Source organism: Phalacrocorax carbo, chromosome 1 (assembly GCF_963921805.1).
Source record: "Phalacrocorax carbo chromosome 1, bPhaCar2.1, whole genome shotgun sequence".
NCBI classification, from domain to species: Eukaryota; Metazoa; Chordata; class Aves; order Suliformes; family Phalacrocoracidae; genus Phalacrocorax; species Phalacrocorax carbo.
In genome coordinates, this window is record NC_087513.1 from 69,048 (window position 1) to 92,211 (window position 23,164).

At 41.5% G+C, this 23,164-nt stretch overlaps 1 protein-coding gene across 4 annotated transcripts in view; it reads left to right on the forward strand.

Annotated features, from left to right (window-relative positions):
• The window catches only part of GOLGB1 (golgin B1), a 51,734-nt gene that overhangs the window by 20,923 nt on the left and 7,647 nt on the right, over positions 1–23,164 (forward strand). For 2 of the 4 annotated variants that reach the window (XM_064440938.1, XM_064440947.1), the window contains exons 12-19: positions 3,367–3,440; positions 5,745–5,835; positions 6,577–6,647; positions 7,504–12,542; positions 14,380–16,330; positions 17,932–18,110; positions 19,356–19,521; positions 20,653–20,784. In XM_064440938.1, the coding sequence (XP_064297008.1) occupies positions 3,367–3,440; positions 5,745–5,835; positions 6,577–6,647; positions 7,504–12,542; positions 14,380–16,330; positions 17,932–18,110; positions 19,356–19,521; positions 20,653–20,784 (7,703 nt within the window). The remainder of the gene's footprint in view (positions 1–3,366; positions 3,441–5,744; positions 5,836–6,576; positions 6,648–7,503; positions 12,543–14,379; positions 16,331–17,931; positions 18,111–19,355; positions 19,522–20,652; positions 20,785–23,164) is intronic. The other 2 variants (XM_064440953.1, XM_064440958.1) reach the window with 1 other exon arrangement.

Sequence of the window (23,164 nt, forward strand, 5' to 3'; positions counted from 1 at the left end):
GCAAGGATGATAATATGTGATTGCAGGCTTTTCCAGAAAATGGCACCAAGGTTAGCTTCGTTATCATAGGGCATATTAAGTTCAATGAATAGTTTTGATTTATTGGGTTTTTTGTTCCATTAATGTCAGTTGTGCCTAAGGATGGTAGAATGAATTTTGTATTCCAAGACACTGTGCCCCTGCACGTTCTTTGATTGTACAAAATAAGACATAACTGAAGTAGTAGCTCCTCCCTGATACAAAATGCTGACAGTCCACAGGTGGTGGTTCGGGGGGGGGCTTATTTTTGATAGCTTTTGCTGAAACAGTAAAGGGCCCATACATATGCCACATGAAAAAAACAAAAAAAAGGACAGACAACCAATTTGGTTTTGAGTGTCTAGGCATGTAGACTGGTAGTAATGTCACCACTCTATCAGAATTATAGTATAAAAAGATGGGTTCCCACGGCTTTTTACTTCAGGGTATGGTGTGCTATGGCAAAAGGCTGTCTTGATTTTTGCAGAAATAGATTCCTTTTGCTTCCTGTCATTCAGAGATATGCCCTCTTCATAGGAATCATGGTGGAGGAATAATCACCAGTAAACCAGATTCCTGCAGTCCTAGAGCATCTCCCTTCACTGTTTTTATTCCATAAACTCAGAAATGCAGGTCTTTAACAGACTTCAAGACATCATTTAGAATCATAGAATGGTTAGGGTGAGAAGGGAACTTTAAAGATCATTTAGTCCAACCCCCCTGCCCTGGGCACGGACAGTCTTCACTAGTTCCGGTTGCTCAAAGCCCCATCCAACTTGACCTTGAACATGTCCAATGATGGGGCAATTGACAACTTCTCTAGGCAACCCAAAGAGAAGAATCCCTTTTGAAAGACTGCAGTAAGGCCTCCCTGGAGCCTTCTCTTCTCCAAGCTGAACAACTCCAACTCTCTCAGCCTTTCTACATAGGAGAGATGTTCCAGCCCTCTGGTCATTTTTGTGGCCTTCCTCTGGACTCACTCTGAAAGATCCATGTCTGTCTTGTACTGGGGGACCCCAGAACTGAACACAGTGCTCCAGACAGGGTCTCACGAGAGCAGAGTAGAGGGTGAGAATCACCTCCTTTGACCTGCTGCTCACACTTCTTTTGATGCAGCCCTGGATATGATTGGCTTTCTGGGCTGCAAGCACAAATTGCCAGCTCCTGTCCAATTTTTTGTTTACCAGCACCCCCAAGTCCTTCTCTGCAGGCCTGCTCTCAATCCATTCACTCCCTAGTCTATATTGATACTGGGGATTGCCCCAACCCAGGTGCAGGACCTTGCACTTGGCCTTGTTGAACCTCATGAGGTCCGCATGGGCCCAGTCGTCACGCTTGTCAACGTCCTTCTGCATGGCATTCCATCTCTCTAGCAAATCAACAGCAACACTCAGCTTGGTGTCATCTGCAAGCTTCCTGAGGGTGTGCTCAATCCCACTGCCTGTGTCATGAATGAAGAGATAAAATAGTATTGGTCCCAGTATGGACCCCTGAGGGACACTCATTACTGGTTTCAACTTGGAAACCATTGAGCCATTGACTATAAGTCTCTGCACGTGGCCATCCAGCCAGTTCCTTATCCACCTAATAGTCCATCTGTCAAACCCATGTCTCTGCGATTTAGTGGCAAGAATGTTGGGGGTGATCATATCAAAGGCCCTACAGAAGAAGCCCAGCTTTTAATCTGATATCATGGTCTGCGTTAAGATTGAGTATATCCAAAACGTACCTGGAAGGCTTTCATCAGCTTTCTCAAAAAAAGCAGGTCCTTCCTCCACTGAAAGGAATTCCATCTGAAAAACACAGTGGCTGAAAAACACAGAGCTTCACTGTCACATTACTTAAAAGGTCCTTCCCAATGCATGTTTATGTGCATGTTTACTTCAAAACAAGCTTTTTTTGTTGTAATTCTGTTTCTAGTGGGTGTTTTAAAGATGTGTTTACTGACATTGTATAACATTTTAAACATCAGGAGATGTAATTTCTTTAAAAAACACCCAAAAAGATTAAATGAAAACACGTAAAAAATCGTCATCTTTCAGACCTCCTCTGTAGGATCTAAATACTTTGTTACTCCTCTTTGTCTCCTGATGTCAGTCTTATTTATAGTGTGATGCCTAAAACTGCCCACAGTACTCCAGTTCTAACTTGAGTAAAATAAAATAAGGATTTAAATATAGATACCTTAGATTTTGCAATTTCTGACAATTTTCAAGCAGGCCTCAAGAAATGCTTCCAAACGACTCAATTCTCATTTTCTAAAATGTAAAGACTTTTGAGACCTTTGTATGGTCTTTTAATTTTCATGGGCTTAGCAGCACATTATGCCAGTGTATCTGTTGCTCTCTTTACTAGCCACATGGATTTCTTAAACTTTTCTTGAAGCAGCTCTTTGAGTGATTGTCCTCCTACTACATAAGAAACCGTTGAGTTTACCTTTTTCTGGTTTCCCCTTTACACTAAGAAAATAGACAAGAGTTAGGTTAACAGTTGGAATCGATGATCTTAAGGATTGTCGTCTGCAAGCTTGCTGAGGGTGCAAAACGCCCCATCATCCAGATCATTAATGAAGATGTTGAACAGGATTGGATCCAGTACTGACCCCTGGGGTACATTGCTAAGTTACTGGCCTCCAACTAGACTTCATGCTGCTGATCACCACCCTCTTGGTTGGCTGCTCAGCCAGTTTTCAATCCACCTCACTGTCTGCTCATCCAGCCCATACATCAACAGCTTCTCTATGAGGCTTTTATGGGATACAGTGCTGAAAGCTTTACCAAAGGCCTTGATGATATCCACTGCTCTCCCCTCATCTACCAAGCCAGTCAGTTCATCATATACAGTGCATACCTATGATAAATGGGTTTATATGCCAGTTTACAGAACTACAGGTATAAAAATATCCTGAGTCAAACAGCAGCTGAATTCTTGTACCAATCTTGACTTGGACTGTGGTCCTTCAGCGTTTTATTCTTCTCTAGTTTTAACAAATCCTTACTTCATTTTTATCCAAATTAAATTTGAAACATTACAGTAGTTCTTTCTTTGACCTCCTTTATAAAAATGTTTCTTAAAACTTGGAACTCTATCAGCTGTCCTTCAATTTTAGTCTGTATTACAACAATTGGTCTTTTCTAAAAGGTGCTTAAAACAGCATGTTGTTTTAGTAGTTTGCTTCTAAAAACAACCCAAAACATATTATCAAATGACAATGTTCTATATCTCCACTACATAAGTGTTGCTAACAGCCATGCACCCTGTTCTCTAAAGCTCCTGGAAGAATATCTTGTTAATCTCTAAATCAGGGTTTTAATTTTCAAATAAATTGTTTTTGTTTGAACATTTCAGGAATACCACGCTTGCAGCTTGTTCTCCAGGAGCCTCAGCAGGAAGCTGTGATGGTCACAGAAAATGGGAAGCAGGTAATGATTAAGCAGGTGAAATAAGCTAAAACTGAACTAGGTCAAGGACTGGCCTTAAAACAGCTAAGCTGCGTTATGGTCTTTTTTAACAATCCTCTTTGGAAGGTTATTATTAGCTGGATTAATGATGAAAGACAGAAATAGCTTCCAAATACTGCTTGTACTCTGTTCTTATGAGACTATATTTCCCTTTGCTGGCTGTGTGGAATTCTTGTGTCCTTCATCCACCCAATCCGTATTTTTTCCTATATTCTGCCTCTTGTGAGATAGTTCTTCAGCAAAACCATAGTCTAAACTGAGGCAAGCCTCAGGAAATACAATTCGAAAAGCTCAGCTGTCATTATAGGATGCCTTTCAAACCAACCCTATTCATTCCCACTGCCCTGATGGGGATCTGGCAGACTGACTGGAGGAAGCTGAGGTCTCTCTGGTAAGTGTGATACAAGTAGACTCTATCCTTGTACTCTTACACTGTGAACAGCTGCGAGTACAGTTGCAGTCAGTCCATTGGTGAGAAGAGTGCGGGATTAGATACCCGCTGCTTTGCTGTATACTTAGTCAGCAGGGTGATGAAGATGACTGCTTCTGTATATCTGTACTAGGCATTTGTTGTAAAATTAGTTAGCTTAGAGCAAGGTCTGGGCTCTTTCCAGACTGCTCCACTCTGTTCCAACCTGCCAGCAGGGGGAAGAAGATGATGCTGTGTTTTACCTAACACATTACTCTCCAACAGAAAGAGTTTATAGTGTATGTATATCACTGTGAAGTATTAGGGCAAAAGTTGACATTTGGGACTCATGTTGGAACTGGAGAAGACATTTTGAGTCATCTCATCCTGCTTGGCTTCAGACCCTTACATTCCAACTGTCTGTAGTCCAGGTGTAAGATAGTGGATCAAGAGGCGTGCAAATGTGCACGCGTGCGTGCGCACACACACACACACTTTTGAGCTACTTTCTAGAGCCCCTTTATAGACAGTGGAGATAACAGGTTCTTTAGCATATGATTCACCTGGATGTTGAAAATGGGTTAATGAATCCAACCCTGGAATTGTCCATTTCAATGTCTTAGTTATAAAAAAGTCTAGCTAAATAATTTGCATATACGTATTTACAGTTGGACAGCCATATCCTGCCATTTGTGCATCTGACCCATGACTTTAGGCCAAGATACGTGTGAATCAAAACCTATTTCAGGGGTTTGGCTCATGTGCACGAGTTATATGGCTGCAGGCCATACGTTCCATTTCGGTGCTTGGAGGTTGCAAAGGCAAGGTGCTGTAGAGCTTGGAGCTGGAGATTGTTTCCTTATGATTATGTGACCTCTTAGTGCCCTGTATTTACATTCTAGGTAGTTACAGCAAATGTTAATTCTGAATACTTCATTTTGTTTCCAGTGTTTCTATTGTTGAGTTGGGTTGGGGTTTTTTTACTTGCTGTTTTTTGGGGTGGGAGGGAGTAGGTTTTTTTAGAGACACTTTAGGTAGCTCTGACTCATAGTCTCTTGGTACCCTAGGTCAACCCTTTTCCCACAGAAGCAGTACTAATGGTGCCAATTGTTTGTTGTGGTGAAAGACAATGTGTGTTGGGAACTAGCCAGAAATATGCCATTCCCTTTAGGTGCATGTTAACTTACAAGTGGACTTTTCAGAGTGAAGAAATTAGTAGATGAAGTCTTAGTTCTTGTATGGATGTCAACAGCAAACTAACCTATTTCCTGTGCTTTATTCAGCATTTTTGTGTGGGTAAAAAGAGGTTGTGTCTGTGAAGTGACAAAATCTCCTCTCTCTTTCCAGTGTGTTCCATCATCTTCAACAGTCAGGTTCTCTCCTGTCTGACAGAGAAGCGGGAGACATATAACAGTCAATACATTGTTGTGGGGTGGTTTATCTGTGTGATGGAACCTAGTGTAACTTTCTTGGGAAGATTGCACGTTCTTTATCTGCTGGAGTAGTGAGTCATAAAGTGACAAACACATGACTTCTCACCTTCTCTGCTTGGGTGGCTCAGTTAAACGTTATGAATCTATCATTAGACCCTTTGAAGCACTGAAGATGGAAGAGGAAGCATCTCAAGGTGGGAAGGAAGTTACTAGAATTGTTGTATTCGTTGATAGCCTAATCTGCTGAGATATGTCTTAACATCAAAACCAATCTACCTTTTTTAAAAATATGTTTTCATTAGGCATCAGAGCTGTGTCTGAAGTTGGGACTGATAATTTTTACTTAAAATTTGGCAGAGCAGCAGGCAGCTAAGATGCAAAGATCATGGTGTAAAACGAAGTATTTTTTTCTTCAACCAATAGAATAAGAATGTTGGACGTGAGGTGAAATTGCAAGACATGCAGACTCTGGAAGCTCCAGCCTCTCACGTAGACTGCTCTTCTCCTTCTACAGGTAAGGACGCAGAATAAGGCATGTGACAAGAAAATTGAGAAATTTTCTCAACAAAAGGAAATATGAGAAGTTTCAGAGATAAACCTAAGGTGCTTTTGAAAGAGAAGCTTTGGGGTCAGAATCTAAAGATGTACGAGAGAGAACAGATGCACACAAGGTAGAAGAGAACAGTGTAATGTGAGATGGATAGGATATATCAGAAGAGAAGAAATAAGTGGTTCCTAGGATGAGAAAGGGAGAAGGGTAACGAGAGTGTGTTTGTAGATGCAAAGGCTGATGTGTAAGACACAGAAGAGAATTAAGACAAGATGAAGAACTGGGTTCCTCTCTGCAAGCTACTAAGTTTCTCTTCGTGACTGGAATTACCACCACCATCCCTGCCCCCAGATTATATAATTAAAAAAAAAAAACAACCCAAAACAAAACGACCTCTTACCTAGTTCACTTGTCTCTTTGCCTCTTCATTCTTCTGTAGAGGTTAGTTATAGTGTAGACTTAGGTGATGCCAGCATGCAGCAAATGCAGGAGGTTTTGCATGTGCAGAGCTACTGGGGGTGCCTGGGTGCAATGCTCAAACTCTTTTTGTTTTGGTTTTGGTTTGGTTTGGGGTTTTTTTTTGTTTTCTCACCTTGGAAACCAGAGAAGCTCCAGTCCCATATATTGTCTCTCCACTTACCTACTGACTTTACATGCAACTCGTTATGCTGATGGTGACAAGTGTACCTTTTATCATTTTATCAGTAGGTGTGTCAGGAGAGCTGATGAACTCTGAAGCGCAAAAGCCTTTTGATGACACTTTGGTGCTCCCTGAGGTACAAATTTAGTCTGGAACTTATTTTCCTCTCAGCATTGTAAGCATCTGTGGATATGAAAACTTTAATTTAGCTTAAAAGCCCCATAGAGTTGTTTTTTTAACAACCCATAACTTAAAGTGGTTGTTGCAACACTGCAACAGATTTTAAGGGATAGCTCTCCTTTAATGGTTCCCCATAAATTGTTTCTGCCCTCCAAATTGATGAACAGACAGCCTTTACAACACAAGATGTTGACTTATTGGTGGGCTGCTGATCCATGCTTTCTGGGAAGGATTGTGACTGCTTTTCTTTTGTAATCTGTTTTTGGGGGTGGGAGGAATCCTTAAGATAGTTATTTGGAAAAAGCCGAGCACTTTGGTTCAGATGCTTTGTCTAATGCTTTCACTTTGGAGATGGACACAGACTGGAATATGGGATTCTACACTGACTCTTTGCCATGTTAAAGGGACAGGTGGAACAGGGGACAAAACCTCCTCATTCAAAGACTGTGGATAGGATGCCAGGAAAATGTGGCTGGATAAGTACACTGGAGGGCTTGTGAGAATCACAGGAGAACTGAAACACTTCAGAATCATGCTATCTTGTAATCACAAGAGAATAGGAAATAAGGGAATAGGAAGTTACAGTTATGGTCTAATCCTAAAGCCAGAATCTTTTATGCTGCAACTTCAGAAACTGAAATGAACAGAAATTACCTGAGTTGTCCTCCTGTTATTAGTGAGGCTACTATTTATTGCAATAGCCAGATCAAGAAATTTTAGCCTTAAACTACAAAATGTGGAAAGCAGATACTTCCAAAAGTGACCCTTTCAGAGGATTCAAAGGAAAATTGAAACCTGTTATTTTCTTTTAGGTAAGAAGAGATGGCTTTCCCCATGGAAGTGACCAGTATATTGAGGAAGGCTGCCCGCCTGAAATTCTAGAATATCTTGCTGCAGAGAAACAGAAAGAGCTGTCAGTTTTGCTGCTGGAACTGAAAGAAGCCCAAGAAGAAATAACTTTTCTGAAAAGGCAGCTCAAGGGCCCAAGTGGCCAAACTTCTACAGGTAACCAAACAGGAGAAGCAGTTAACCAGCTGGAAGGTAATTCCCAGATACGGTTTCTTGAGAGGGAAGAGCAAAAGCCTTCAGATACACATAATGAGTTGGGCAGTAGCTCATTACTGAGCGAAATAGAAATGGAGCGAATTGGTGTGCTTCAGGAAAACAGAATCAGTCTTCAGGAAGTGCCCCAGTGGAGCACTTTCCCCTGCAGAGGGGAGATGGAGGCAATGCAAGAAGTCTCTACAGCAGATCCAGAGCCTGGCACCTCTCAGTCTCAAGAATTGATAAAGTTACAAAACCAAATTGCAGAACTGCAGATAATTCTGCAGAAATCGGAAGAATCCTATAAGAAAGATCTAGGAGAAAAAGGTGCAGAAATAAATAGGCTAAACCAGTTGGCTGAGGAATACAGAAAAAAAATAGAGGATTCTGACAGTGCGCTTTGTGTTTTGACTGAAGAACGAGATCAGCTCCTGTCTCAGATGAAGCAACTTTCTACCATAACAGAACTGAAAGAGCAAGTGAAGCAACTTGAGGAAAACTTAGCTCTTTCAGAAAAGCAGAGGCTGTCAGACAGTGAAAGCAGTCTTCTGAGAGAACAAGTCCAGAGCCTTAAAAATGAATTTAAATCCAAAGAGATAAAAATTGAAGCTTTGCAAAAAGACTTGGATGAAGCGCAACTTCAGCTTTCTGACCAGGACACGCAACTAAAAGATTTGAGAAGCCAGATCGAGAAGAAGGAATGTGAAGTTCTTGATCTAGAACAACTTTTGAGGAAGAATACAGCTGAGATAGAAGAGCTTTCCCACAACTTAGCCTCAAAGGGACATGAAGCAGCAAGCCTAGAAAAGCTTGTTGCTGAACATGCCAGGTCCATAGAGAGCCTGCAACAAACCTTGCTGGAGAAAGACCAACAGATGACAGAAATCAGTGTCAGCATGTCTGAGAAAATGGTCCTGCTGAATGAAGAGAAATTTTCTCTAGGAAATGAGCTAAAGAATCTTAAAGAGCAAACAAGTATATTATTAAAAGCCCAGGAAGAAAAAGACCAAAACATAGAAGCAAAACATACATATTTGAAATGTGGAGCATCTGAGCAGCAGTATGAGACAGAGGCAGCATGTAAAGAAAGTGAGCTATTAGTAAATGAACTTGAACTTCTGAAAAAAGAAAACGAGCAAGTAAAGCGGAAGCTGCAAGCAGCACTTGTTAACAGGAAGGAGCTTCTGAAGAAGGTTAGCAAATTAGAGAATGAGTTAGTACAACTGAGAAGAGGACATGAACCAGAAACCTCAGTGGCTCAAGAAGCTGAAGGGAAAGAAAATAGGACGAGTGTGATAAGCAGAGAAGTGAATCTTGAAAACCAGCCCAATGAGGAGTATCTAATTCAGCTGCTTTCTGAAAAGGAATCTGAGTTGCAGAGCATCCGGAAGGACCTGCTGGAAAGAGAAGCTACTGAAGCACAATTGCAGGTAGTCATTGAGGAAATGAGGCAAAGCTTGCAAAGTAAGGTAAACATTGTTCCACTTAAAGATGAAATAACGGAGAGTCAGATAACTGCTGACAAAGTAACTGAAACCAATAAAAGCCCAAAAGATTATGGAGAAAATGAAAGAAATAGTTCAGCAGCTACAAATCTTGAAGAAAACCAAAAGTCTGTTCTGAAAGAGAGGATTTCAACTCTTGAACAAGAAAAACAACTTCTTCAAAAAAAACTTCAGGAAGCCCTGGTATCTCGCAAAGACACTATAAAAAAGGCTCAAGAAAAAGACAGGCATCACAGAGAACAGCTAAAACAGCAGAAAGATGATTACAACATCCTACAAGAACAATTTGATAAGCAAAGCAAAGAGAAGGAGAGCATCCAAGCTCAGCTCAGAAAACTCCAAGAACAGAAAGGATCAACAGAGAATGTTCTTGGGAATCAAGGTGGGTTGGATTCTTCACGCATGGAAGCAGAAAATACAATAAATAACAAGATTGTACAAGTTGCAGATGTTTCTGGGGAAGAGTTTAGGGAAAAACTTGAAAAATTACAGATGGCAAAAGAGGAATTGGAATATAATGTTAGCTATATGCAAAGTGAACTTGCTTGCAAATCAGAATTAGTCTTTCATTTGCAAGAGCACATAGCACAATTGTTTCTGGAGATAGAAGGGCTGAAGAGAACCTCTGACCAAGCTGAAGCTAAGGCAGAAAGCCTTCAGACAGAATTGGAGGAGAGTAAAGCAAAAATTTCTAGGGAGGACAGTCTGGAAGATCTGAAGAGAGTTATGCACCAAAAGGATGAAGAAATGGAAATTCTTAATTTGCAGTTAAGGGAGAAAAGTGAAGCTCTCAATAATGTGCAGGCACAGTTGCTGGAAAAAGAGGATTCAGTCAAGAGACTAAGTAGTCAGTTGGAAACTCAAGCTCAGGTACATGAGGAACAAAGCAAGCGACTACAAACAGAGTTGCTTGAAATTCAGGAGAAGCAAGATGACAGTGCAGAAGTGGCAAAACAGAAGAATCAAATGCAGAGAAAGTTGCAAGCTGCACTTATCTCTAGAAAAGAGGCACTAAAGGAGAACAAATCTCTAAAAGAGGAGCTGACTAATGCTAAAACTACTATTGAAAATCTTTGTGTCAAGTTGACAAATATGGAAAGCCAAATATGTGGCCATGTTAAAGAAACAGAAACTTTAACAGAAAAGTTAGCAGGCCTCACTGAAGAACGAGAAAAACTTATTGCAGAAGTTGATAAAGTACTTAAAGAAAATCAGAATCTTGACGGATGCTGTAAAAACCTGCAGTTTACTCTAGATAGAGTTGTTCTAGAGAAGGAGAAGACGGAGAAGGAGATGGAATCCTTGAAATGCTTTCAAGCCGCTGAGAGTTCTGAGTGGCATGAGAAATACAGGGAGCTTCAGAAAGAATATGAAACTCTCCTGCAGTCATATGAGAATGTGAGTAATGAGGCTGAGCGGATTCAGCGTGTTTTGGAAACTGTTAGGCAGGAAAAGCAGGAAATATTCAGTAAGCTGAAAAGTGTTGAAGCAAAAAAAGAGGAAACAGATAAGCAGCTACAGGAAGCTAGACAGGAAATTGATGGAATGAAGGAGAAAATGAGGAAATTTGCAAAATCAAAACAACAAAAGATCCTGGAACTAGAGGAGGAAAACGAGAAGCTTAGGGCAGATATGCGTTTTACAGATGGCGAGCTACACAGGACTGCAGATATCTTTACAAATACTAGCCTGAAAGAAGATGTGGAGAGCTCTAGGAGGGATTACCAGACTCTTTGTACTCAGCTTGAGACAGTAATGGCTGAAAAGGAGTCTCTTAATCAAGAGATCACAGACTTAAAGTGTCAGTTGCAGTTAACAGAATCTAAGCTGAAGGAAAGCAGAGAACTGGTAGACAAGTGTGTTGCTCAGAAGACAACAGGGGAAGAAACAAACCAGGCAGTTTCCACACCACCAGTGATGGAGAGGACTGAAAACCAAGTGGACATAAGTTTTAGACCAGAGTCGCCTGCTGCAGAGCTGGAACAAAAAGCATTTGAAGGTAGTAGCCCTCGTGAAGATCTTGGTACCTACATACAGCAGATAGCTGAGCTCACAGAGCGAATCACAGAACTAGAAGATAATAGGAGGGCATCAGAGCAACAGTTGGGTGACGTCCGCATATGTGTTGAGACTTTATCTGGTGAGAAAAGGGCATTAGAGACCCAAATGGAAGAGAAGGTCCATGAATTGAATGCTCTTCAGGACACAATAGCAAAGATGGAACAAACGGTCCAAAAAACCAGAGATGACCTCATCAGGATGACAGAACTGAAGGACACACTAGAGGTTGAGAAGGATGATTTGGAAGAAAGGCTCATGAATCAGCTCGCAGAACTTAATGGGAGTATCGGAAACTATCAGCAAGATGCAACAGACTTCCAGATCAAAAATGAGCAACTGCAACATGAGCTTGAGAGTTTGCGGAGAATGATGCATGAACTAGAGGAGGAGAAATGTCAGATGGCAAAGGAGAAAAGTAAAGCAAGTTCAGAAAACCAAAAGGAATTTGTAGAAAAGCTGAAATGCAGTTGGAGGGGAGACAGCAGCACACATGTAAAGGAGCTTCAGGAACTGCTGAAACAAAAACAGCAGGAGATTAAGCAGCTGCAGAAGGACTGTATTAGAAGCCAGGAAAAGAACAGTAGTTTAGAAAGAACTGTTAAAGCTCTGGAATTTCTGCAGAGTGAGTCTCAGAAGGAGGTAGAAGCAGCCAAAGAGACTTTAGCTAAAGCGGTTGAAGACACCAAGAAAGCCCAAGCAGAGCTTGCTCACTGCAGAGTAGTATTGGATGACACCCAGAGTGAGGCAGCACGGGTTCTAGCAGAGAGTGTCAAAGTGAAAGAAGAGTTGCAGGCAAACAAAGAGAATATTAAAATTCAAATTAAGAAAAAAGATGAGGACTTTGAGAGAAAACTGGAACAGGAAAAAGTCAAGCACTCAAAGGAAATTAAAAACATGGAAGAAAAGCTGGCGACTTTGCAGAGGGAAAAAGACTATATGGAAACAACTGTTGGGGATCTTCAAGATTCCTTGAAGACAAAGGATCAAGAAGCCAAGCAATTGAAAGGAAGCCTAAACAAAACACTAGCTCAGCTTGCAGCCTTCACCAGGAGCATGTCTTCCCTTCAAGATGACAGGGATAGAGTGATAGATGAATCAAAAACATGGGAGAAGAAATTCACTGAATCTATTCAAAAGAAGGAGGAAGAGATACGTTCAAAAGAAGAAACTTGTGTTGTGCTAAAGGACCAGATGAAGCAGATGACCATGCACATGGAAGAACTTCAGGCTCATATATCAAGGTAAAGAAGGTGATAATGACTCAGTTGGTATTCTTGTATTTCTTTCTGACAAGGCAGCATCCAGAGGCGAGGTAGGATTCCCCTCTCCTTTTGCAGTACGCTAGAAAGAAAGAATTTTGAGTATGTAAATATGCTAAATCTGGCATGTGGTTGGCAAAACTAATGAATGCCTAAGATGGAGAGCAGAATTAGTCTTCCTAATAAAGATATAAATATACGGGTTATCTCCTGGATCACTTATGTTTGGATAGAAAAGAGGTTTGGAGTTATGTTGTAAGGAGTTACTATGTATTTGTTGTCTGCACAAGGATACAGGGAGTTTAACACTGTAAAATATTCCTTCTTCTTATCATTACGGTACCTGTGTTAAATCTGTTCTCAGTGACAAGTGGTAGCCATCTGAGTACTGTCTAGAGTCTTTATTAATCTGAAATTTGAAATAGCTTATTTTGCATAGGGTTCTTGCATTCAGAGATTAAACTCGGCAGGTCAAGAGAGCATTGGGATACATTATTCCAGTTTAATCCCAAAATAGATTTTGAGGGAAAGATGGAGCTATGGGAACGTACCAAAATATACATCTATGAATTTCCAAAATTCAAAACCAAACTGCTCCTAAATTAGTAAAATTATTCTGTAAAATTTGTGATCAGAATGCTATATCTTTGCATGTTGGAACATGAAATGAACATCAGGCAAATGAGAATAGCGATTTCATTGACTTTTTTTTTGTTGTTAGCTACAGGGGATGAGAGAAATAATTATTTTAATGAAAACGAGGTGATAACATTCAATGTTTAACCTTCTCCACTTTTTCAATATTGACATAAAGATTTATCTCAATGGACAACTTTTTAAAAATATTTCCTCAGCACCACCCTGTCATAGTTTAGCCCTAACCGGCAAATAAGCACCACATAGCCACTTCATAGAATCATAGAATCATTAAGGTTGGAAAAGACCCTTAAGAACATCGAGTCCAACCGCTAACCTATCTGCGGGATGGTGGAGAGAATCAGAAGGATAAAATCTTTATCTCATGGGTTGAGATAAAGACAGTTTAATAGGTAAAGCAAACCAGTAATAGTAATAACAATAATAATATAATGAAAAGGAGAAGCAAAAGCTGTGCGTGCAAGCAAAATAAAACAAGGAATTCGTTGACAGCTTCCCATCGGCGCACGTGTTCAGCCATCTCCAGGAAAGCAGGGCTCCATCATGCGTGACGGTGACTTGGGAAGACAAACACCATCACTCTGAATGTTCCCCCTTCCTTCTTCTTCACCCAGCTTTATATACTGTTGTATGGTATGGAATACCCTTTGGACAGTTTGGATCAGCTGCCTTGGCTGTATCCCCTCCCGTCCCTGCTTCTTGTGCCCCTAGCAGAGCATGAGAAGCTAGAAAAGTCCTTGACTAGTATAGGCACTACTTAGGGACACTTAGCTGCTACTTAATAACAACTAAAACATCAATGTGCCATCAGCACTATTCTCATACCAAATCCAAAACACAGCACTACACCAGCTACAGTGAAGAAAATTAACTCTATCCCAGCCAAAACCAGCACACACACCCTTCAAACAGTAGTGCGGTCAGAATTTTAAAAGATGCCTTGAATTTTAAATTGAGGGAAAACTAATTATCTGGATACGTCCAGCTTGCTTTCTTGAAGTAAAACTAATTTTGTGGCTTTTCTATATATATTTTTAGATAGATAGATAGATAGATAGATAGATAGATAGATATAGATATATAATCAATGAAAACTATTACTGTGGTTTTGGATGCTGAGATACTTCATTAATTTGTGACTGACTTTCTCTTCTGTTTTCAGGCTGGAAGGCAACAAGAAAGACTGGGAGTCTGAATCCAGGAAGGAGATTCAGCATCATCAAAAGACATGTGAAATGTTGCAGGTGGAAAAAAAAGAGCTTTTGACTCAGCTTGAAGGGTCTCAGAAACTGTACAGCAAATCTCAGAATGAACAGCAGAAACTGGAGTCAGAAATCAGCAGCCTGAGAAACCAGCTTGCTGACTTACAGAATTCCTTCACCAAATGTGAATTGGTCAGAGAAGAGCTGGGGAGGATGGTCAAGCAACAAGAGACCAGTATCCAGAATTTTAAATTTAGCTGTGAACAACTTGAGGCTGATCTGCAAGCTTCCAGGGACCTAACAAATAAGCTGCATGAAGAAACTAGTGCCAAGGATCAAAAGATCATTAGTTTGCTGTCTGCCAAGGAAGAAGCAGTTATGGCTGCTCTATCTGAATTACAGCAGCAACATTCTGAAGAGATGAAAGAGTTGAAGAATAGACTAAGTAAGGAGGAAGAAGATAAAAAAGCCTTGGAAAATGAGAAGAACAAATTTCTTGACGAACTTGATTGTCTCACTGAAAAGATGAAGACAAGCAGAGAAGAAAGTAAGCACCAGAAGGCACAACTGGACTCCTTCACCAAGTCCATGTCGTCTTTGCAAGACGACAGAGACCGCATACTGAGAGACTACAAGCAACTTGAGGAACGTCATCTTGTTATAATCTTGGAAAAAGACCAGCTAATTCAAGAGGCTGCTGCTGAAAACAATAAGCTCAAGGAAGAAATCAGAAGTTTTCATAGCCAGGTGGATGACCTCAACTCTGAGAATGCCAAGCTGAATGCAGAGTTGGTACGGTATAGAGAAGACCTGAACCAAGTTATTTCAATAAAGGACTCCCAACAAAAACAGCTTCTCAAAACACAGCTTCAGCGGATCCAAACTCTGGAAAAGGAGAAGGCAATCATAGAAACACAGCTGAAAGAGTCCGAGCATAGTCAGGATGATCTCAGGAAGTGCACGGAAGCCTTGAGAGAAGATAAAGTCAGTATGTCTCAAGAGCTTGTAACCCTTATGTCCTCTCTGTCTCAGATGCAGAGTGAGATGACAGCATTACGTGACAGGGGTCCTATCATGGAGTGTCAAGCACAGCTGAAGGCCCGAGAGGATGAGGCACAGGAACTGAGCCATAAGCTTTCCCTCTCCCAGAAAAGGATAACGGAACTTGAGGGGGAACTGGTATGTGTTCAAAGGGATGCAGCCAAGAGAGTGGGAGAAGCTGAGGACAGGCTTCGAAAGGAATTGAAGCACTTACATCATGATGCAGGGATAATGAGGAATGAAACAGAAACAGCAGAAGAGAGAGTAGCAGAGTTGGCACGTGACTTGATGGAAATGGAACAGAAATTTCTTGCTGTTACAGATGAAAACAAAGATCTCAGAGCTCAAATTCAGTCTTTTGGGAAGTCCATGAGCTCTCTTCAGGATAGCTGGGACCAGGCCAATGAAGAGCTTCATGTTTTGAAACAGAAATACTCTGCAGATTTAGAGGAACAAAAGGGTCTAGTGCAGAATCTTCAGAAACAGATGGTTCAGCTACAAGAGGAGCAACATTCCACTGCCAGGGACAGAGATACAGTGAGGTCTGAGCTGACAGAACTGCAGAAGGCCACTGATGAAAGAGGTCTCCTGGCCCAGATTGAGGAACTTGATCAGAAGCTCAGAGCCAAAGATGATGAGCTTCTCCGTTTGTCTTCAGAACTGGAAAGCTCTTCCAACCAAGTCAAATCTTTCTCCAAGGCTATGGGAAGCCTGCAGAATGAGCGAGACCGTCTGCTGAACGAATTGGGCAAAATGCGTAAGATTGAGGAAGTGAAGCAACAAGCAGAAGGGATCAGTTCCACCACTCCTTCAGAAGTGCAGAGTCTCAAGAAGGCACTGTCCTCCTTGCAGAATGACAGAGACAGAGTAGTAAGTCCTTGTTCTCTCTTCCTGCTCTTGCTTAAGGCCTTGAAAGGAGATTTGGATCTTCAGAACTTAAAATTCAGCACACATAGATCTGATATTTGCAGTGTGAAACATAGATCATTGTCTTCACAGAATCACAGAATAGTTGAGGCTGGAAGGGACTTCTGGAGGTCTTCTAGTCCAACCCCCCTGCTCAAACAAGGTCAGCTGGAATAGGTTGCCCAAGAGTGTCCAGTCAGATCTTTAATATCTCCATTGGTGGATATTCCACAACTTCTCTGGGCAACCTTCTTTTTCATGTATCTGGAAATGGTTTCCAGAATTAGTTGCTCCATCACCTTCCCAGGGATGAAGATGAGGCTGACTAGCCTGCAGTTCTCCAGTTACTCCTCCTTGCAGGTAGGAATGACATTTGCTTTTCTTCCAGTCTTCAGGAATCTCTCCCAGTCACCATAACCTTTCAGAGGTAATTGAGTTGCCTCCCAAAGACCTTAGCACTTGTGGGCACACTCCATCAGATCCCATGGATTTTGTATGTGCCATCTACGTTATCTTCTCTGACATATGGAAGCTGTGATTTCATTGTTAAATTTGCAGGGTGGTTTCTCTTGTTAGCTTCATTTAAAATACGGAACCATAGAAATAAGGTACAGGTTCCCTGTTAACATGCTTCGTCCATATCTGTGGAAGCTCATGCATTTGATTTGTCTTAGATTACTAGAAGAGACTAAAGACTTGGGTCTGTTTCTCCTCTTGGCAGCTGATTGTCAAGAGAAGTACAAGGCATCACAGCTTCATTTTGACATCCTTGCTTGCATACTTAATGTGTCTTTGTATAGTCTCTGGTGCAACGCAGCTTAGCAAGTTTCAGAGTTCTAGTTGCTGATCAGATAAGACTTTTACAATCATTTCCCACCATCACTTTGTCTTAGTTTTCCCTTCTGTTAATTCACAACAGACTTTTGATAGTCTTAAACACATCTCCTTCTTGTCCATTTTACATCTCAGTTATTTGTAGATTTATGTGTCCTCTACTGCTGTTTTGTTGAACTTGCATATCTGTGTAGTGCTTCTAATACTAAGATATATCCTCAGTAGAGGGTACTTCCCTGTCTCCAGACTCAGTCGTGTCATCTTGTCTTCAAAAACTGATTGCAGTGATGGATGTGTAATGACAACTTATTTCTAATTCCAGTCTGAGTAGACTGTCAAAAGGATTTTAGTTACTCAGTTCACTGGTTTACAGTAAATACCAGCTTCAGGAGTTATTCTTAACCAGCTCCTTCTGTCTCTCTTTGTCTTCCTCTGAATAAGGGAATTAATATGGTAGTCCAGGGTCTTTCTGTTAATGTATGTCAAATCTTCATGGAAGGTCTCAAAATTCACTGCTCTCACTAACAGTAGAATTCTCTGAGGTTTTTTTTCTGAGCAGTTTTTAGTAGACTGCTGTAATCACTGATTCAATTTCTAGTTTCTCTGTCATCTGAATGACTGTTTTTTGTCCTCCAGATGCTACAGTAAGAAATGCTTTTAAACACTTACAAATAATAAACCTAGCTGCTTGCTCAGTTGTCACACACTCTGATATTTCCCTTTGATTAAAGGTAAGAGAGCTGAAGAATCTGCAGCAGCAATACATACTAGTTGGGGTAGAATCAGCTGAAAATTCTCGCCTAAAAGCACAACTGCAGGAATATCAGCAAGACGCAGATAAACAGCACCGTCTCCAAGAAGAGATGAAGCAAGAAAGTATTTTCTACCAGCAGGAGCTCCAGCGGCTTAGGTGAGAATTGTCTGTCTTCTCACTGCCTTAGAGATGCAAATATGCTTTCATTCAAAGAGCCATTGTGGGCAGAAGGCAAAGAAAGCATTGAGAACCTCAGCCTTACCTGTGTCAGCTGTCACTAAATCACTTTGCCCTGTTCAGGAGTGGGCACACATTTCCCTTGTTCAGCTTTTGCTTCAGACTTAGGGTGAAGGATAACAGCCCTACATATTGAAAGGAAATGCCTATGTGAAATAGATCAATGACCTTTTAATTTCTATGTCCTTTATCCAGTGGTGGCCAATATCATCTGTTTGAGTGGAAACATACGCTGTTTCTTGTATTGAAGCTTATGTATATAATTACAGAACTCTCCATTCCAAGCTGATGATGAACACCCTTTATTATCCCACTAATATGATTGTTTAGAAAATATTCATTTTTCTATGACTCTCTATTACTTTCACTTGCTTTATGTCTTCTGTTTTTAAAAAAAAAATGTAATTCAAGTCTAGTAAATTTTCATCTCCAACTGGACTAAAACTAGTCATACAAATATGCTCTGTTCTAAAATGGAGAAGAAAACCTTTCACGTACTTCAGAGATCCATCTAAGAATGTCTGAACCCTGGAGCAAAAGAAGTGGGATTTTTTTATGGAAAGATGTATGATTATCTTTGTCCAAAGTGATATAACAACCTGTAGTGCTCCTTCCCCTTCCCCCTGCTCCTAATCTGACCCTCAAACTAACAACTTCAGATCTTGTAAAGTTTGAAACAGCTTAGAAATTGTATTTATCTCCTGATAAAATAAAAGGAGATTTATTTCCTGTCTAGCTTTTACAAGGTAAATGATGCTAAAGCCTCAAGTCTGCATGTTGGGATCAATGCTATGGTTCTGGTGCATATTTGACTGAGGCAGTGATAATGTTATGATGTCAAGTGGCATTGTCAATGACTTGCTTGACAAAACTCTCTTGTACAGCAAGATCAAAACAATGTCCAGGAATACCAAAAGTGTGAGCATTGAACAATCGGCAGTGTTGAGCCAAATATAGAATACTTCCTTAAACCTGCTTTTAAGGTTCCTGTACTGGGTTCCAAAACTGGGTTGTTTTGGTTTGGTTTAGTTATAAAACTTCTTTCCTGGCATGGGGTAATGATAGGAAATAGAATCATCCTCAGCTTATTCTGAGCTAGATACCTGAATATTGTAAGTCATACTGGTAACTTCCTGGTAATTTCCTTTGTGTCATACTGGGCAGACAAGAGAAAAGTACCTGGGAAAGGCAGAACAGCAGCATAAAGGAGCAGTACCTGATGGTCATAGCAGAAAAAGACAAGCAACTGAGCCATTTACAAAGGATTGTGCAAGAAATGAGATTGCCCCTCAGCAAGTCTCAAATTGTAGAAGAGCAGTACCAAACGAAGGTGGGTGAAAATACACAGATTCTTTATTGCATGGAAATGTGAGGCTTGAAATTCAGCCGAAGTAGGATGTGTTCCTTGTATTCAGCTTGTACAGACTGCAGTATCAGATTTTGTTGTGTGGCCTCCAAGGACTATACCAGCAATGCAACTTGGATCACTGAAAATTTTTACAAAACTCTGGCATACCCTTATGTGCTCTTCCCTTAGTTCACGGTTCCTAATGTTTCAAGAAAAAGAGTAAAAGAGGCAGGGTTTCCTAGGCAGCTTAGGTCCTTCTAAGCAGTATGGAAGGTCTCAGGTGTTTCTTTCTGTCTATTTTAGAACTGCCTCTTGCACTGTGTTTGAATCTGAGATCTTCTGGTTTAGTTCTCCTTTTAACGTCACATTCCAATTTTTAAGCTTTCTATTGAATTTTTATTGCTGTTTTTATCATGACAGGGATCTATGATCCTGTCTCAAGCACAGAGAGGCTGAGGATTGAACATTGCACTTTCTGCCTTCTTTCCCCCGTATCACAGTCCTAAAAGTGGAATATGTTGAGTAGGTTTGCGTGGTCTAGGGAAGGACGCTTGCCTGCTGCATGTACAATACCATTACATTATGAGCAAAGAAAGAACTCTCCTGACCACATCTATAATGTTCCAATGAGAAGCTTTTATGTCAGTGGAGGAGGGAGGAAATCTCCCTTTATCACTTTGACACACACGTACATATAGGCAAAGAAAAACTAGAATAACGTGTGTGTGATGCTTTCCAGGAGAATGCTTCAGTGCTAACCTTTAAGTCTGTGTTGAATGAGAGCAGTGTGGAGATTGCTTTGGGTTTTTGTTTGTTTTTCTTGTTCTTATTCATATGCTCTTGTTTTTGCTTCCTGTATTGTAGACAGCTTCAAGACAACTTTTGAGAAGGACCCATCGTACGTGCAAGTTCAGTGATCTTTCCAAATTGTTTGGATTTTCAGATGGCATTTAGGATATTTCTGTTTATTCCTCATTTGCTGTTTTGCTTGAGCAGACCAAGTTCAAGGCCTAGGAATAATGTTGGGCTTTGACCCTGGAATACTAAACAGAAAGGACTAGTATGTGCGTTGTCACATGTGCAGTATATTTTTCATTTTTCTTTCCCTGGCAGATTTCTTCAGAAGTTCTGAGAGGGGAGTTTTCAGGCCTAGAAACAGAGACAAAACATCTCCAGGCACAGCTAAGTGACAGCCTGAAAGAACTGCACCAAAAAGAGCTCAGAATTCAGCAGTTAAACAGCAAGGTACTGATTATATCTTACACTTGCCTGCAGAGTCTTGGATGAGGGTAGGCTTGAAAATAGGGCTCAGGGAGCAGAAATGAATCATTCTGTTCTTGTGAGCATTTATTGAAGTAACACAAAATCAGAAACGTTAGTTGAAAGAGACTTCTAGAGATGATCTGGTACATCGTTCTGCTGCTCAAAGCTGCACTGTCACTAACATTAGATCAGGTCAGCCATGACTTTGCCTAGCTGAGTGGTGAAAGACTAGAGATTCCAGAACGTCTCTGGGCCTTTTCATAATGCTACTCTGCTCTACATTTTTAATGCAACTGTTTTTCTTAATGTCTAGTCTGACTCTTCCAAGCCACAGTGTGTGGCTGTGGACCCTTATTATATTCTCTGCCACTATCAGAAAGAGTTTAGTTCTGTCTACTTTAAGATATTTCATGATATCTTAAAGGGAGTAATAAATTAAGTACCCAAGTAAGTAAATTTGAATTAATAATAAAATCACTTTAAACAAATTTGAAGTAATACTTAAATCTGCTAAAGTAAATTAAGCACCCAACACTACCATGCCTCCTAAACCATGCCCTGAAGCGTCACGTCTACATGTTTTTTTAACACCTCCAGGGATGGTGACTCTACCACCCCTCTGGGCAGCCTGTTCCAATGCTTGACCACACTTTCAGAAAGACATTTTCCCTAATATCCAATCTAAACCTCCCCTAATGCAACTTGAGGCCATTTCCTCTTGTCCTATCGCTCGTTACTTGGGAGAAGAGACCAACACCCGCTTTGCTACAACCTCCTTTCAGGTAGTTGTAGAGAGCGATAAGGTCTCCCCTCGGCCTCCTCTTCTCCAGTCTAAACAACCCCAGTTCCCTCAACCTCTCCTCATAAGACTTGTTCTCCAGACCCTTCACCAGCTTCACTGCCCTTCTCTGGACATGCTCCAGCACGTCAAAGCCCTTCTTGAAGTGAGGGGCCCAAAACTGAACACATGATTCGAGGTGCGGCCTCACCAGTGCCAAGTACAGGGGCACGATCACTGCCCTACTCCTGCTGGCCACATTATTGCTGATACAAGCCAGGATGCTGTTGGCCTCCTTGGCCACCTGGCCACACTGCTAGCTCATGCTCAGCCAGCTGTCAACCAACACCCCCAGGTCCTTTTCTGCCAGGCAGCTTTCCAGCCACTCTTCCCCAAGCCTGTAGCATTGCATGGGGTTCTTGTGACCCAAGTGCAGGACCCGGCACTTGGCCTTGTTGAATCTCACACAATTGACGTCAGCCCATTGATCCAGCCTGTCCAGGTCCCTCTGCAGAGCCTTCCTACCCTCGAGCAGATCAACACTCCCACCCAGTTTGGTGTCATCTGCAGACTTACTGAGGGCGCACTCAATCCCCTCATCCAGATCATTGATAAAGACGTTAAACAAGACTGGCCCCAAAACTGAGTCCTGGGGAACACTGCTGCCAATTGGGTTTAACTCCTTTCACCACAACCCTCTGGGCTCGGCCATCCAGCCAGTTTTTTACCCAGCAAAGAGTACACCCGTCCAAGCCATGAGCAGCCAGTTTCTTCAGGAGAATGCTGTGGGAGACAGTGTCAAAGGCTTTGCTAAAGTCCAGCTAGATAACATGCACAGCCTTTCCCTCATCCACCAGGTGGGTCACCTGGTCATAGAAGGAGATCAGGTTGGTCAGGCAGGACCTGCCTTTCATGAAGCCATGCTGGCTGGGCCTGATCCCCTGGTTGTCCTGCACATGCCTGGTAAGCTCACTCAAGATGTATTGCTCCATAACCTTCCCCGGTACTGAGGTCAGGCTGACAGGCCCGTAGTCCTCCGGATCCTCCTTCTGGCCCTTCTTGTAGATGGGCATCACATTGGCATGCCTCCAGTCAACTGGGACCTCCCCAGCTGAAAATGAGTTAATTAAAACCAGTCCCAGTATTCCAGGTGCAGACTTATTGGTATCAGGCAGAGCAGGTAATAACTTCCCTCAAACCACTGGCCTTGCTTCTCCTAATGTAGCTCAGTAGACACTTTGCCTTGTTCACAATGAAAATGTACTCTTGGCTTGTATTCAGCTATGCATCTGCTACAACCCCTGGTCCTTTACAGCAGAGCTGTTGCCTCGGCAGTCTCTATCCATCCTATAGTGATGCATGGGGTTTGCCTCAGATGTAGAAGTCTACACTTCTCCTTATTGAACTTGAGATTTCTGTTGGCCCAATACTAAAGTTTCTCAGGGTCTCTCCAGACTGAAGTTTTGGTCTTTGTCTTGTCAGCCACTTCCCAAAAGTCAATATCGGCTGCAAATTTGCTGATGCTAGACTCTATGTCGTAACTTAGATTGCTGTCAAGTTGAGCAATATGTGCTGCAGGTAGGG